The sequence below is a fragment of the Oculina patagonica genome, chromosome 12 (genome assembly GCF_052425735.1).
Source record: "Oculina patagonica isolate OP01 chromosome 12, crgOcupat, whole genome shotgun sequence".
NCBI classification, from domain to species: domain Eukaryota; kingdom Metazoa; phylum Cnidaria; class Anthozoa; order Scleractinia; family Oculinidae; genus Oculina; species Oculina patagonica.
This window is the reverse complement of record NC_135769.1, coordinates 17,118,397-17,137,330: the sequence shown is the minus strand read 5'-3', so window position 1 is coordinate 17,137,330 and position 18,934 is coordinate 17,118,397. Positions and strand designations below refer to the sequence as shown.

At 43.7% G+C, this 18,934-nt stretch overlaps 3 protein-coding genes and 1 pseudogene across 3 annotated transcripts in view; 3 read left to right on the top strand and 1 right to left on the bottom strand.

The window, feature by feature from the left end:
* The window catches only part of LOC144632482 (protein ecdysoneless homolog), a 42,861-nt gene that overhangs the window by 7,571 nt on the left and 16,356 nt on the right, over window positions 1–18,934 (bottom strand). The window lies entirely within an intron of this gene.
* Window positions 313–4,231, top strand: LOC144632913 (uncharacterized). Its single transcript, XM_078491676.1, has one exon. It carries the CDS (start codon window positions 2,609–2,611, stop codon window positions 4,229–4,231), a length of 1,623 nt encoding a protein of 540 aa, XP_078347802.1. The 5' UTR covers window positions 313–2,608.
* Window positions 9,026–11,125, top strand: LOC144633939 (uncharacterized). The gene is made up of 2 exons (XM_078492869.1): window positions 9,026–9,438; window positions 9,469–11,125. The coding sequence occupies exon 2, from the start codon at window positions 9,500–9,502 to the stop codon at window positions 11,120–11,122; it is 1,623 nt and encodes a 540-aa protein (XP_078348995.1). The 5' UTR covers window positions 9,026–9,438; window positions 9,469–9,499; the 3' UTR covers window positions 11,123–11,125.
* On the top strand, window positions 15,400–17,968 carry LOC144633153 (uncharacterized; annotated as a pseudogene).

The following is an 18,934-nucleotide window of genomic DNA, read 5'->3' as shown; positions in this document are numbered from 1 at the left end:
TTTACACAGAAGTATCGCCTGCGTAGCGACGGTTACGTGGCAAAACGAGACGTGGTGAGGAGGGACAGAGAACTTCCTCCTTCCCATGCCTCTCGCGGCTTCACCGCTCGCTTTCGCCTTGTTTTACCCTCATTTTGCGCCGAAGAAACCGCCAGCTATGCAAGCTGAGGCTGCTGCTCATACAGTTGTTTCAATGTTAGTTCAGTTGAGAATTTCGAAATACATCAACTAGTTGATAAAGCTCTTTATTCTCGTCACCTGACTGCTTTATAGTGCATTCATATTGAATGAAGAAGACAGATGTCGATCACCCTGACAAGTTGTGGAGCGACCACCTCCTATGAGCGACCGCCACCACTTTTAGGCCCCATGGTTAGAAATTTTTTGCTCTGTTTAAATTTTAACATCCACTACGGGATAACGAAATGGCTTACAATCTTGATATGATAATCAAGTTTGTTCCTACAAACTACCTGAGGGATAAAATGTAATAAGGACAACAGGTCGCTACCAAGTAAACACCGTAGTCAGTCATTTTTGCAGACTATTTTCTTTGTTTTCGGTTGGTGCAGATTGCGTCTATTACTTACACAAACACAACTATTAGGACTTTTCTTTACCATCTATTCAGTAAACACTCTAGTCAGTCAGTCTTATGGATGGTTTTCTGCACTTTCGACCTTCGTTTGCTCAGTCTGTTTGTTCAGACCTTTCAAGTGCTTGCGCATATGAAGGCTGTTTACTCGGCCGTTCATTCGAATGGTTGTTGCTGCAGGACCTGCAGTCATCATCCGTTACTTAAATAAACAGTAAAAGCCGAAATATGAAAACCTACTGAGTTCCGAAACTTTTTGGTTTTAATATCATAAATGGCATCCCACAGCGTTGAAACTATTCCATCGCTAAAACAAATCAACCAAAATAAAAACGATTAGGACTTTTCTTTACCACTTAGTCAGTAAACCCTCTAGTCAGTCACTCTTATGGATGGTTTTCTGCAGTTTCGACCTTCGTCTGCTCGGTCTGTTTGTTCAGACCTTTCATGTGCTTATGCACTTGTTAGGCTGTTCACTTGGCAGTTCATTCGAATCGTTGTTGCTGCAGTCTTCATCCGTTACTTACATAAACAGTAAAAGCCGAAACTGATTAAAACCTACTGAGTTCCGAAACACTTTGGTTTTAATGTCATAAATGGCATCCCATGCACAGCGTTGGAACTATTCAATTGCTCAAACAAATTCAAACAACAACAAAAAAAAAAAACAGTAAAAGCCGAAATAATAAAACCTACTGAGTTCCGAAACGTTTTGGTTTTAATATCATAAATGGCATCCCACAGCGTTGGAACTATTCCATCGCTAAAACAAATCAAACAAAAAAGCCGATGCTCGCAAGTGACTACTGGCTCATCGTGACATACATACTTATACATACATCACTTTTCTTTACCCTCGTAATTAAAGAGTAGCTTATACAGCTAATATCTCCGAGCATTTCACAGTAAGCACAGTACAACGGGCAAAGACCAGACCACAACACCGGGAACTCCATGCCCTACTCTTTACGATAAGTGTGTGTGTTCTTTTACGTCCCCTGCTGACCAAAACATTGAAGATACAGGAGACGGGGCCTACGGTTTATCGTCCTTATCCGAGAAGACTAGAATATTTAACTATTTAAAGATGTTATTGCAAAGGCAGCATATTCTCCTCAGTTATTTTAAGACCCTGAGTGTTGGTCCGGTCTGCGACTCGAACCCGAGACCTGCCGCACGGTAGTCCGGCGCTCTATCAACTGAGCTAACCGGTCGGTATCACAACTGAACGGGCTGAAATCTGTTCGAATTACTTGAAGTGTTCTTGAATAAAGCGTTTTTGGGTTCACGGATGCTTCTGTGCATGGATTAACTCTCTGAAACAACTACAGGCTATGACTAAAAATAATCCCGCCCTATGGTCTAACCTTTCGTAAGTAAGGTGGACACTTACGGAAGGTCTGATTGTATTCCAAAAACACTTCTTGCTTTGCATGGTAACGCACGCTTAACTTCGGAGCAGGGTTCGAACTAGGTAAGAGACTGTTTTTAAAAATAATTAAATCGCGCTTATTCATTCCAAACTGCTTTTGAAACTATGTCAGCTCTGCAACTTGTAGAGCTGATGACATAGTTTGAAAGAAAATTAATTCCTGCCAATTGTATCAGTATAGACTATTTATTGGAGCCTTTTAACATTGAACCAGGTCTTATTAGCTCGCGTTTACAACTGAGGAGCTCTCGACAAACAAAAAACTGCCCTGTGGTTTGTTGAATAATATTAATAAAAAGATTTGTTAGCTAGATCTATTTCTCAAACCTCATATTTGGTAAGAAAAAGCGGAAATTAATATTTCGAGGTTCGAAAGCAAGAATTAGACTTCGGTGTTAAAATTGAATAAAAGACGTTTGCGGTGCCCAGACAAAGCAAAACAACTTGAGAAGTTCTTAGATTCAACAGGTCGTCGTCGATATAATAGCTCGACTTGGCTTGAGGTAATCTAAACCAAACAAAATTACGCTAACACAAATCCGTGGATTGAAAGCATTTATTCCGCAGGTCTCCAAGCAACAATGAGTAGCAATCCACTGATAGAAGTGTTTGGTCATATCGTGTTCAGTTTTACACGAGGCGTGACAGAGCACTACAACCCAGAAGAACCTGAATTCACAGCAGAGTCGTTTGGCTACGATCCTCTACAAGGCATAGGTCGAGAATGGTATTATCTTCCTGTTGATGAGCTTATTTATCAAGAATACAGCGACAGAGAAGCCACAAGTTGGGACTATCTAGCGTCTAGCCGTCTTGATATAAGGGTTATAGACGCGTGTTCGCCAGAGGAGAACGAAGAAACACAGGAAGACAAGCAAGATGAAGATAAAGAAATGGCTTGGAAGCGACTCAGACCGTCCGCTCTCCGTACAGTTTGTAAATCAATGTACATTGGAGCTTTGATTTCACTACTAACTGCTACCATCATAGGTTCAGTATACATGTTGATCTCCTATCTATGTCTTGAAACTGTAGCCAGCTGCGAATTTTACGCAAAGGAGTCCATTCCAGTACAAGTGCAGTGGATGAGATCAATTTCTGATGTGATCTTTGCTGCTTTTCTAAACCTTCCATTCTTTATATGTGTGCTATTTGTTTTTCGCCCATATCAGTTAATGGGGCTGAAAAGAAAACTGTTCTTGGTTTATTGCTTTGAATATTGTTTCCGAGCACTTTACCTTATGGCTCTACAAGCCCTAGGAATATCTCAGTCCAAGCCATCTACTTTACAAAAGATTCCATTCCACTTTACCAGTGTTATTAGTGCGTGTTGGAAAGTCCATCTCCTAACTAATCACTTCCGCATGCGACGGACAAGGAGTCAGCAAGTGATTTTCTTTTTACAAACGATAGCTCTCCCCTGTTCTATTTTAATTCTTTCCATTCCCGTGGCCCAGATCATTTATCCAGCCTACATAAAACAAAGCAAGGAAGGCAAACTTCTAATCGCACTTTTCTCTCCTCTCATTGGACTCGTTTTCAAAGTAACTTCGCGAATTTGTGTTCAGCAGTTAAGCCGAAACATTATTCATCCGGGATATACGTATGCCCCATTAGCGCTGCTGTATTGTGCTTCAGCGGTTATGTTTCGAGTTTTACAAGCGGATCTTGACAGTTTGCAAACCATCGCTATTCTTGGAATAATTCACGGCGCGGCAGAAGTCGCAGAACGTAGCATTATGGTTGTGATCGATCACATTTGTCATCAAATTCGCAAAAGAACATTAGCTCCTTGGGGAAGTTTTCGTACTCCTCGCCGTGAGAGACTTATGGCTGATATCTCTATCATGAGCATGTTGTTTGAGTCAACTGCTGTAGTGTCTGTTAACGGAGTTTTGTACTTATATCAATTTATTTACTTACAAAACGATTCCCTTTTAAAGTTACTACAGTCTTTTGCCATCACAACTTCAGTTCAGCTGGTGATTGAGTGGTTTTTCACCAGCGTGTCTCTAGCGATCACGACTCGGTATCAGAATATGGCTGTCATGGCTGTTTGGCGAAGAAGATGGGAAAGACACATTTCAGTGGCAATTGTAACTGCGATGTTAGTATCGTTATGGACTACCACACACCTTTTGCCAGTTGTACACAACCGCTTTAACAAGTCCTTAAACCATCCCTGTAAAATGCCTTTTACTTAGGGAAAGTAAAAGCCCATACAAAAAGTCAGTAACACGCAACGCAACACAACAAATACCACACCACAGCACACGCCACGCCACACACCACAGCACACGCCATGCCACGCAGCACAGCACACGCCGCGTCCCACACCACAGCACACGCCATGCCACGCAGCACAGCACAGCACACGCCACGCCACACACCACAGCACACGCCATGCCACGCAGCACAGCCATAGGCGTACGAGGCGGGGGGGGGGGGGCGAGGGGGGCTGCAGCCCCCCCAGCGCGGAAATTTTTCGGGCAAAATGCTCAGAATTCGGGCAATAAGCCAGAGAAATAACAGTAAAAGTGAGTCCGCTATGCGAACATGTGTGGACTTTCATTTGAATAAAAGTTGACATTATGAATTAATCAATGAGTTACTGTAGCAGTCAACAACTTCAAGTTTCGAATCGAGTAATTCGAGATACAAGGCGAAAAAACAAAGAACTTGTCAATCAATTTATTATTTACAAGACTGTTGGAAGAACAAAGTGTACTATTACTTGTCTTATGTACTACGCTTCAAGAAACAAACGTTACCATTGGCGCTTGGGATTTCACGCAATGTGAAGGAGCGTGGTGTGACTCTTTGTCACGTCGTTCACGACAAATGCCTTTTTTCATGCAAATAAAAACCTAGAATCCTACAAGAACAGCAGTTATTAGACCAAAAGCCTTTCCTTACCGCTAGCAAGATAGGATACTATTTTCATTAAAAAAAGAAATGTTGCGTGGAGCACGTGAACTGTCTCGCATCGCTTGTTTACAAAACCCTTACTATTTGTGTAAAGCTTGTGTAAACAACTCATCGAAAAACTTATTTTCTTTCAATGAGTTCTTTTTTAACCTTTTTGGAATAAGAACTTTTCAATAAGCTTTTACAAATAATTTCTTAGTAGCTTGCGTAGAAAGGCGGAGAAATATATTTTTCTGTTTACATCACACCACACCACACCACACCACACATCACACATCACCACACACCACACATCACCACACACCACACCACACCCCACACATCACCACACCACACACCACACATCACCACACCACACCACACATCACCACACACCACACCACACCACACCACACACCACACACCACACATCACACATCACCACACCACACCACACATCACCACACACCACACCACACACCACACACACCACACCACACCACACATCACACACACACCACACCACACCACACATCACCACACCACACCACACCACACACACCACACACCACACCACACATCACCACACCACACCACACACCACACACCACACCACACCACACATCACCACACCACACACCACACCACACACCACACACACCACACCACACACACCACACACCACACCACACCCCACACATCACCACACCACACCACACATCACCACACACCACACCACACCACACACCACACACACCGCACACCACACATCACCACACCACACCACACACACCACACACCACACCACACACACCACACACACACCACACCCCACACACACCACACCACACACCACACACACCACACCACACCACACACACCACACACCACACCACACCACACCACACCACACCACACCACACCACACCACACCACACCACACCACACCACACAACACACACACACACCACCACACACACACCACACACCACACACACCACACCACACACACACACACACCACAACCACACACACCACACCACACCACACACACCACACACCACACCACACACCACACACACCACACACACACACACACACACACCACACCACACCACACCACACACACAACACACACACACCACACCACACCACACACACACACACCACACCACACACACCACACACACCACACACACACACACACACACACACACCACACACACACCACACAACACACACACACCACACACACAACACACACACACACACACCACACCACACCACACACCACACAACCACACCACACCACACACACCACACACCACACCACACACACACACACACCACACACACACACACCACACCACACACACCACACACACACCACACACAACACACACACCACACCACACACACCACACACACCACACACACACACACACACACCACACACCACACAACACACACACACCACACACACACACACACACACACACACACACACACCACACACACACAACACACCACACCACACACACACACACCACACCACACACACCACACCACACCACACACCACACACACCACACCACACCACACACACACACACCACACCACACACACACCACACACACCACACCACACACCACACACACCACACCACACCACACACACCACACACCACACCACACACACCACACACACACACACCACACAACACACCACACACACCACACACCACACCACACCACACACCACACACACCACACCACACACACCACACCACACCACACACACCACACACACACACCACACACCACACCATACACACACACACCACACCACACCACACACACCACACACCACACACACCACACCACACACCACACACACCACACCACACCACACACACCACACACCACACCACACACACCACACCACACCACACACCACACACACCACACCACACCACACACACCACACACCACACCACACCACACACCACACACACCACACCACACACCACACACACCACACCACACCACACACACCACACACCACACCACACACCACACCACACACACCCACACCACACATCACCACACCACACCACACACACCACACACCACACCACACACCACACACACCACACCACACCACACACACCATACCACACCACACACCACACACACCACACCACACCACACACACCACACACCACACCACACCACACACCACACACACCACACCACACATCACACACACCACACCACACATCACACACACCACACCACACCACACACACCACACACCACACCACACCACACACCACACATCACCACACCACACACCACACATCACCACACCACACCACACACACCACACACCACACCACACACCACACATCACCACACACCACACCACACACCACACATCACCACACCACACACCACACATCACCACACACCACACCACACACCACACACCACACACCACACCACACCACACCACACACCACACATCACCACACACCACACCACACATCACACCACACTTCACACCACAGCCCAGCATTTCCAGAGGTCTTTCTGGTAACCAACCGAGCGAAGCGAGTTCCATACAAGAAAGGTCGAAGGTGATATATTCCCAGCACGGCCCCGTGCCAGTAAGAGTTGATAAGAGGTTTGTTTTATTACATAGCCGCGAGTGTTACTGGAAATTCACACCACTCGTAAAATTCATACGAAACTGCATCCAGGACTGTTGTGGCGTATTTTCCATATCCTCACTAGTGAGGATATCGATGACGTCATTTCCCGCCATTGCACGGTTGTTTGTGCAAAAAAATAAAAGCATTTACTGAGGAGCAGGAAAGTGCTTACGCGAAGAAGAAAACTTCATATGACTTGAAATTATTTAAAAGAGCTTCTTGCTTGTGAAAAGTCAGACGAAGGGAGGGAAATCAAAAAATTGTTGAAAGAGGTTGCAACGAACATTTTTGTGATACCAAAAAACTCCATTGGGAAACAACCTTCCTCTATCGTGAAACCGAACGGAAAAGTAAACATGCGAAAGTGACCAGAGATATTGGTTTCAGGGTTCGCATATTTCTGGGTTTTAGCTGGTCTGTTTGACGTCAGCATAAGCTTTTGTCAGTAAAATCAACATAAATTTTCCGATAAATTTCATACAATTTCGCTAGTTTATCAAGTGAAATGAGAAGGAGTACACTTAAGGTCGGGACACACGAGGCAACATGTCGCGGCGACAAGTTGCTGCAACATGTTGCCTCGTGTGACATGGTGCATTTCTGGGAGAATTTTTGTGGCTGCGACAGAAGTTTGTCGCTGCGATTAGTCGCACGAATTCAAACCAGTTTGAATTCGTGCGACTGATCGCAGCGACAAAATGAGCGAAAGCAGCGTTGTCGCAGCGTGTGCACACTTCTGCGACGAGTCGCTGCGACAAAATATATATTAACCAATGACAGAGCATCATTTTTTCCATATTGAATTTAAAAACTAGTTCACATTCCCACTATTCCAAATGAAACTTCGCTGTGTGCCGGAGCGACTTGTTTAAGCAGTATACACGGAGCGACTTGTCGCAGAGACCTGTCGCTGCGACTTGTCTCATAGTGTGTCCCGACCTTTATACATTGTACTGATAGAGGTTATTGGTCATATGGTGTTCAGTTTTACACGAGGCGTGAAAAAGCGATACAATCCAAAAAAACCGGGGAGGGGAAATGGTATTATCATCCTGTTCCGGGCTTGAGGGATAAACTAGGAAATAATGTTACGGAAATATTGGTGAGATAAACGCTTCTCAGTTTAACCGCACGGAAAGCATGTTTTAGAAGCACATTTTGTTCCTTTGGAGCAAGAAAACGTTTCTGACGTTTTAAAACCATTTTCCTTCACTGACGCATGATTTGTCTACGTAAAAAGGTTTATATCCTGGCTAAACTTGTAAGCGCCATTTGTTTCAGCAGTGTTTCCGCAAAAGTGTTTCTGAAACATAGGTGAGTTCGAACAAGCGAGAGATTATTTTTAGAATGTAATGAAAATGATTTACTTGTGCTTATTCATCAAAAAATTGCTTTCGAAACTATTTATGTCATCAACTATTAAAAGAAAATTAATTCCTGCCAACTGTATCAGTATATATTACTTATTGGAGACTTTTAACAAATTATCCGGCCTAAATTTGCGCTTACATGGCGATATCGACTCACATAAAACCGCTGCGAGTTTGTACAATGACAAAGAGTTCTAAACTAACTTTATTTCGCAAATCTCGTGTCTGGTTAAAAATACACTGTACAGCAGAATTCAATACTTCAAGTTTCAAATGCAATATCTAGACTTCCGTGTTAAAATAGAATAAAAAGTCGCTTTGAGGGCAGAGAAAGCAAAACAATACGAGAAGTTCTTAGATTCAACCGGTTCTCGACGAAATATAATATTCGATTTTCTTGAGGAATTCTAAACCAAACATAGTACGCTAACAAAGTTACCAAACAACAAAGGACTCCAAACAACAAAGGACTCCAAAGAACAATGAGTAGCAGTACACTGATAGAGGTTTTTGGTCAAATCGTGTTCCGTTTTACACGAGGCGTGAAAGAGCACTACAATCCAGAAGAACCTGAATTTACGGCAGAGTCTTTTGGCTACGATCCTGTACAAAGCACAGGCCGAGAATGGAATTATCTTCCTGTTGATGAGTTTATTTATCAAGAATACAGCGACAGAGAAGCCACAAGCTTGAGCCATCTTGCGTCCATCCATCTTAATGTAAGAGTTACAGACGCATGTTCACTCGAGGAAAACGAAGAAACACATGGAGATCAACAAGTTGAAGATAGAGCGATGGCTTGGAAGCGACTCAGACCATCCGCTCTGCGTACAGTTTGTAAATCAATGTACATTGGAGCTTTGATTTCACTACTAACTGCTACTATCATAGGTTCAGTATACATGCTGATCTCCTATCTATGTCTTGAAACTGTAGCCAGCTGCGAATTTTACCCAAAGAAGTCCATTCCAATACAAGTGCAGTGGATGAGATCAATTTCTGATGTGATCTTTGCTGTTTTTCTAAACCTTCACTTCTTTATATGTGTGTTATTTATTTTTCGCCCACATCAGTTAATGGGGGTGAAAAGAAAACTGATCTTGGTTTATTGCTTTGAATATTGTTTCCAAGCACTTTTCCTTATGACTCTACAAGCCCTAGGAATATCTCATTCCAAGCCATCTACTTTACAAAAGATTCCAATCCACTTTAGCAGTGTTCTTAGTGCGTGTTGGCAAGTCCATCTCCTAACTAATCACTTCCGCATGCGACGGACAAGGAGTCAGCAAGTGATTTTCTTTTTACAAACGATAGCTCTCCCCTGTTCTATTTTAATTCTTTCCATTCCCGTGGCCCAGATCATTTATCCAGCCTACATAAAACAAAGCAAGGAAGGCAAACTTCTAATCGCACTTTTCTCTCCTCTCATTGGACTCGTTTTCAAAGTAACTTCGCGAATTTGTGTTCAGCAGTTAAGCCGAAACATTATTCATCCGGGATATACGTATGCCCCATTAGCGCTGCTGTATTGTGCTTCAGCGGTTATGTTTCGAGTTTTACAAGCGGATCTTGACAGTTTGCAAACCATCGCTATTCTTGGAATAATTCACGGCGCGGCAGAAGTCGCAGAACGTAGCATTATGGTTGTGATCGATCACATTTGTCATCAAATTCGCAAAAGAACATTAGCTCCTTGGGGAAGTTTTCGTACTCCTCGCCGTGAGAGACTTATGGCTGATATCTCTATCATGAGCATGTTGTTTGAGTCAACTGCTGTAGTGTCTGTTAACGGAGTTTTGTACTTATATCAATTTATTTACTTACAAAACGATTCCCTTTTAAAGTTACTACAGTCTTTTGCCATCACAACTTCAGTTCAGCTGGTGATTGAGTGGTTTTTCACCAGCGTGTCTCTAGCGATCACGACTCGGTATCAGAATATGGCTGTCATGGCTGTTTGGCGAAGACGATGGAAAAGACACATTTCAGTGGCAATTGTAACTGCGATGTTAGTATCGTTATGGACTACCACACACCTTTTGCCAGTTGTACATAACCGCTTTAACAAGTCCTTAAACCATCCCTGTAAAATGCCTTTTACTTAGGGAAAGTAAAAGCCCATACAAAAAGTCAGTAACACGCAACGCAACACAACAAATACCACACCACAGCACACGCCACGCCACACACCACAGCACACGCCATGCCACGCAGCACAGCACACGCCGCGTCCCACACCACAGCACACGCCATGCCACGCAGCACAGCACACGCCACGCCACACACCACAGCACACGCCATGCCACGCAGCACAGCCATAGGCGTACGAGGCGGGGGGGGGGGGGGCGAGGGGGGCTGCAGCCCCCCCAGCGCGGAAATTTTTCGGGCAAAATGCTCAGAATTCGGGCAATAAGCCAGAGAAATAACAGTAAAAGTGAGTCCGCTATGCGAACATGTGTGGACTTTCATTTGAATAAAAGTTGACATTATGAATTAATCAATGAGTTACTGTAGCAGTCAACAACTTCAAGTGTCGAATCGAGTAATTCGAGATACAAGGCGAAAAAACAAAGAACTTGTCAATCAATTTATTATTTACAAGACTGTTGGAAGAACAAAGTGTACTATTACTTGTCTTATGTACTACGCTTCAAGAAACAAACGTTACCATTGGCGCTTGGGATTTCACGCAATGTGAAGGAGCGTGGTGTGACTCTTTGTCACGTCGTTCACGACAAATGCCTTTTTTCATGCAAATAAAAACCTAGAATCCTACAAGAACAGCAGTTATTAGACCAAAAGCCTTTCCTTACCGCTAGCAAGATAGGATACTATTTTCATTAAAAAAAGAAATGTTGCGTGGAGCACGTGAACTGTCTCGCATCGCTTGTTTACAAAACCCTTACTATTTGTGTAAAGCTTGTGTAAACAACTCATCGAAAAACTTATTTTCTTTCAATGAGTTCTTTTTTAACCTTTTTGGAATAAGAACTTTTCAATAAGCTTTTACAAATAATTTCTTAGTAGCTTGCGTAGAAAGGCGGAGAAATATATTTTTCTGTTTACATCACACCACACCACACCACACCACACATCACAAATCACCACACACCACACATCACCACACACCACACCACACCCCACACATCACCACAACACACACCACACATCACCACACCACACCACACATCACCACACACCACACCACACCACACCACACCACACACCACACATCACACATCACCACACCACACCACACATCACCACACACCACACCACACACCACACATCACCACACCACACCACACATCACCACACACCACACCACACCACACACCACACATCACCACACCACACCACACCACACACCACACCACACCACACACCACACATCACCGCACACCACACATCTCCACACCACACCACACATCACCACACACCACACCACACACCACACATCACCACACCACACCACACATCACCACACACCACACATCACCACACCACACACCACACATCACCACACCACACCACACATCACCACACACCACACCACACATCACCACACCACACCACACATCACCACACCACACCACACATCACCACACCACACACCACACATCACCACACCACACCACACATCACCACACACCACACCACACCACACCACACCACACCACACCACACCACACCACACACCACACATCACACATCACCACACCACACCACACATCACCACACACCACACCACACACCACACATCACCACACCACACCACACATCACCACACACCACACCACACCACACACCACACATCACCACACCACACCACACCACACACCACACCACACCACACACCACACATCACCGCACACCACACATCACCACACCACACCACACATCACCACACACCACACCACACACCACACATCACCACACCACACCACACATCACCACACACCACACCACACCACACCACACACCACACATCACCACACCACACATCACCACACACCACACCACACCACACACCACACATCACCGCACACCACACATCACCACACCACACCACACATCACCACACACCACACCACACACCACACATCACCACACCACACCACACATCACCACACACCACACATCACCACACCACACACCACACATCACCACACCACACCACACATCACCACACCACACATCACCACACCACACCACACATCACCACACCACACCACACACCACACATCACCACACCACACACCACACATCACCACACCACACCACACATCACCACACACCACACCACACACCACACCACACATCACCGCACACCACACATCACCAAACCACACCACACATCACCACACACCACACCACACACCACACATCACCACACCACACCACACATCACCACACCACACCACACACCACACATCACCACACCACACCACACATCACCACACACCACACCACACCACACACCACACATCACCATACCACACATCACACATCACCACACCACACATCACACATCACCACACCACACCACACATCACCACACACCACACCACACCACACACCACACCACACATCACACCACACTTCACACCACAGCCCAGCATTTCCAGAGGTCTTTCTGGTAACCAACCGAGCGAAGCGAGTTCCATACAAGAAAGGTCGAAGGTGATATATTCCCAGCACGGCCCCGTGCCAGTAAGAGTTGATAAGAGGTTTGTTTTATTACATAGCCGCGAGTGTTACTGGAAATTCACACCACTCGTAAAATTCATACGAAACTGCATCCAGGACTGTTGTGGCGTATTTTCCATATCCTCACTAGTGAGGATATCGATGACGTCATTTCCCGCCATTGCACGGTTGTTTGTGCAAAAAAATAAAAGCATTTACTGAGGAGCAGGAAAGTGCTTACGCGAAGAAGAAAACTTCATATGACTTGAAATTATTTAAAAGAGCTTCTTGCTTGTGAAAAGTCAGACGAAGGGAGGGAAATCAAAAAATTGTTGAAAGAGGTTGCAACGAACATTTTTGTGATACCAAAAAACTCCATTGGGAAACAACCTTCCTCTATCGTGAAACCGAACGGAAAAGTAAACATGCGAAAGTGACCAGAGATATTGGTTTCAGGGTTCGCATATTTCTGGGTTTTAGCTGGTCTGTTTGACGTCAGCATAAGCTTTTGTCAGTAAAATCAACATAAATTTTCCGATAAATTTCATACAATTTCGCTAGTTTATCAAGTGAAATGAGAAGGAGTACACTTAAGGTCGGGACACACGAGGCAACATGTCGCGGCGACAAGTTGCTGCAACATGTTGCCTCGTGTGACATGGTGCATTTCTGGGAGAATTTTTGTGGCTGCGACAGAAGTTTGTCGCTGCGATTAGTCGCACGAATTCAAACCAGTTTGAATTCGTGCGACTGATCGCAGCGACAAAATGAGCGAAAGCAGCGTTGTCGCAGCGTGTGCACACTTCTGCGACGAGTCGCTGCGACAAAATATATATTAACCAATGACAGAGCATCATTTTTTCCATATTGAATTTAAAAACTAGTTCACATTCCCACTATTCCAAATGAAACTTCGCTGTGTGCCGGAGCGACTTGTTTAAGCAGTATACACGGAGCGACTTGTCGCAGAGACCTGTCGCTGCGACTTGTCTCATAGTGTGTCCCGACCTTTATACATTGTACTGATAGAGGTTATTGGTCATATGGTGTTCAGTTTTACACGAGGCGTGAAAAAGCGATACAATCCAAAAAAACCGGGGAGGGGAAATGGTATTATCATCCTGTTCCGGGCTTGAGGGATAAACTAGGAAATAATGTTACGGAAATTTTGGTGAGATAAACGCTTCTCAGTTTAACCGCACGGAAAGCATGTTTTAGAAGCACATTTTGTTCCTTTGGAGCAAGAAAACGTTTCTGACGTTTTAAAACCATTTTCCTTCACTGACGCATGATTTGTCTACGTAAAAAGGTTTATATCCTGGCTAAACTTGTAAGCGCCATTTGTTTCAGCAGTGTTTCCGCAAAAGTGTTTCTGAAACATAGGTGAGTTCGAACAAGCGAGAGATTATTTTTAGAATGTAATGAAAATGATTTACTTGTGCTTATTCATCAAAAAATTGCTTTCGAAACTATTTATGTCATCAACTATTAAAAGAAAATTAATTCCTGCCAACTGTATCAGTATATATTACTTATTGGAGACTTTTAACAAATTATCCGGCCTAAATTTGCGCTTACATGGCGATATCGACTCACATAAAACCGCTGCGAGTTTGTACAATGACAAAGAGTTCTAAACTAACTTTATTTCGCAAATCTCGTGTCTGGTTAAAAATACACTGTACAGCAGAATTCAATACTTCAAGTTTCAAATGCAATATCTAGACTTCCGTGTTAAAATAGAATAAAAAGTCGATTTGAGGGCAGAGAAAGCAAAACAATACGAGAAGTTCTTAGATTCAACCGGTTCTCGACGAAATATAATATTCGATTTTCTTGAGGAATTCTAAACCAAACATAGTACGCTAACAAAGTTACCAAACAACAAAGGACTCCAAACAACAAAGGACTCCAAAGAACAATGAGTAGCAGTACACTGATAGAGGTTTTTGGTCAAATCGTGTTCCGTTTTACACGAGGCGTGACAGAGCACTACAATCCAGAAGAACCTGAATTTACGGCAGAGTCTTTTGGCTACGATCCTGTACAAAGCACAGGCCGAGAATGGAATTATCTTCCTGTTGATGAGTTTATTTATCAAGAATACAGCGACAGAGAAGCCACAAGCTTGAGCCATCTTGCGTCCATCCATCTTAATGTAAGAGTTACAGACGCATGTTCACTCGAGGAAAACGAAGAAACACATGGAGATCAACAAGTTGAAGATAGAGCGATGGCTTGGAAGCGACTCAGACCATCCGCTCTGCGTACAGTTTGTAAATCAATGTACATTGGAGCTTTGATTTCACTACTAACTGCTACTATCATAGGTTCAGTATACATGCTGATCTCCTATCTATGTCTTGAAACTGTAGCCAGCTGCGAATTTTACCCAAAGAAGTCCATTCCAATACAAGTGCAGTGGATGAGATCAATTTCTGATGTGATTCGTGCTGCTTTTCTAAACCTTCACTTCTTTATATGTGTGTTATTTATTTTTCGCCCACATCAGTTAATGGGGGTGAAAAGAAAACTGATCTTGGTTTATTGCTTTGAATATTGTTTCCAAGCACTTTTCCTTATGACTCTACAAGCCCTAGGAATATCTCATTCCAAGCCATCTACTTTACAAAAGATTCCAATCCACTTTAGCAGTGTTCTTAGTGCGTGTTGGCAAGTCTATCTTCTAACAAATCACTTCCGTATGCGACGGACAAGGAGACAGTAGGTGATTTTCTTTTTACAAACGATAGCTCTCCCCTGCTCTGTTTTAATTCTCTCCATTCCCGTGGCCCAAATCATTTATCCAGCGTACATTAAACAAAGCAAGGAAGGCAAACTGCTTATTGCACTCTTCTCTCCTCTCATTGGAGTCGTTTTCAAAGTCATCTCGCGAATTTGTGTTCAGCAGTTAAGCCGGAACATCATTCATCCGGGATATACGTATGTCCCATTAGCGCCGTTGTATTGTGCCTCAGCGGTTATGTTTCGAGTTTTACAAGCAGAACTTGACAGTTTGCAATCCATCGCTATTCTTGGAGTAATTCACGGCGCTGCAGAAGTCGCAGAACGTAGCACGATGGTTTTGATCGATCACATTTGTCATCAAATTCGCAAAAGAACATCAGCTCCTTGGGGAAGTTTTCGTACTCCTCGCCGTGAGAGACTAATTAACAATTATCCTGCGAAATCGCGCGGAATATCGCCTGATACTTAGCCGACGAGGCCGTAGGCCGAGTTGGCTAAAATCAGACGATATTCCGCAAGATTGAGCAGGATAATTGTTTTATTATTCAACAAAGTGTCAACGAAACACATTTTGCAGAAAAAAAAAACTGTAATTATGCAACGCTTTGCAAGAATTCGGACGAATCTTCGCAACTTACGTATATGGCAGGATATCTGTTATGTACGGATGACAGATATCGTTAACATTTTGACCATATATATGCAGCGCGCGCATGTGTTGAATAATAATGGCTGATATCGCTATCATGAGCATGTTGTTTGAATCAGCTGCTGTGGTGTCTGTTAACGGCTTTTTGTACTTATATCAATTTATTTACCTACAAAATGACTCCATTTTAAAGTTACTACAGTCTTTTGTCATCACAACTTCAGTTCAGCTGGTGATTGAGTGGTTTTTCACCAGCGTATCTCTAGCGATCGAGACTCGCTATCAGAATATAGCTGTCATGGCTGTTTGGCAAAGGCGATGGAAGAGACACATTTCATTAGCAATTGTAACTGCGATGTTAGTGTCGTTATGGACTACCAAACACCTTTTACCAATTGTACATGGTCGCTTTAACAAGTCCTTAAACCAGCCCTGTAAAATGCCTTTTACTTAAGGATAGCAAAAGCCGATACAAAACGTCAGTACAACGCAACACAACAAATACCACAGCATAGCACACGCCACGCCACGCCACGTCACGATAAAGCTGAGGATGGTCAGGTATTTTGCACCTCAGTCAGCCAAGTGAATCGCAAGGAATTTGATGAAAGTGTAGTCCCAAAAGAGCGAGAGGTAGAAAGAATAAAAGTGTTAAAGTCAGGTGATGTCCAGAAAACGTTGAAGTCTAATTCTTCGAGCCCGTCAACAGTTGACCAGGACTTAGAAGAAGATGCCAAGAAAGATGTCTTTGATGCTATAAGAGCACACCTTGGAAATTAAGTACTGATCACGTTATTGAGTCATACCGTTGAGTAACTTAGAAACAAATGTTAAAATTAAAAGTTATGAAGTTGTTGAACAATAGCACCAAGTAAACAGTATTTTAAGGCGAGAGAAACTTAATGCGAAAGAAGTACATTTTCATGACGATTATTGAGATGTTTACATGTTGGAAAAACAAGTTGATTTTTGACGATTTTTAGACCATTTAAACGCTAAGCATACAACAGTCTTAGTAATTATGAGCTCTAGTTTACTTTTACTTTTGCTCGACAGAATTATTAGTGTTTCAATCATTTTTGTGTTTATCCTTATTCGGCAGCATTTTTACACCGTTAAAAAACAACAACTGTAGTCCGTTTAACTTAAACAAAGATAAAGCTTTCTAGTTCATTCTAGTTTTATTCAACGTCGACCTTGTATTTGTTCAATTGCACAAGTGTAAATAACTCCATCCGAACCAAATGCTTTGACAAGTGGCACCGGCAAGTCCGCATTTCCCTGTTGTTAAACACGTAGACCTTTTTTTAGTATAAAAGCTCCAAAAAATTCAGGGAAATCGTCAGGATAATGGTGAACTATCGACATTTGAACGGTGAAAATGAGAACATTATTATGCTTTTGTGATTTGCAAATTTCTTTCGTTGACTGCGCTTGAGTCATTTTGAGTGGTCGCTTACAAGAAGTTCGATGGTATTTTTATGCTGACGCACGCTTTGCTTCCGAAACATGTTTCCAGCCCGGCTAAACTGAAAGAATTTGTTTCAGCAAAGCTTGCACGAAACTCAGCTGGGTTCGAACTAGGTAAGAAACTGCTTTTAAGAATGATTTTATCACGCTGAATTACGTTCATGGTCTGTCCCCTTAGAATTATTCATTCCAAACTGCTTTCGAAACTATGTCAGCTCTACAACTTAGGCCCAGGCAAAACGTCGAACTTTACATGAGTCGAACCTAATGCAAATGAGCAAAACCTATTGTTTTTGGTCATTAGCATTAGGTTCGACTCAAGTTAGCCTAAAAATATTCTTATATATTCGGTGTCTATTGA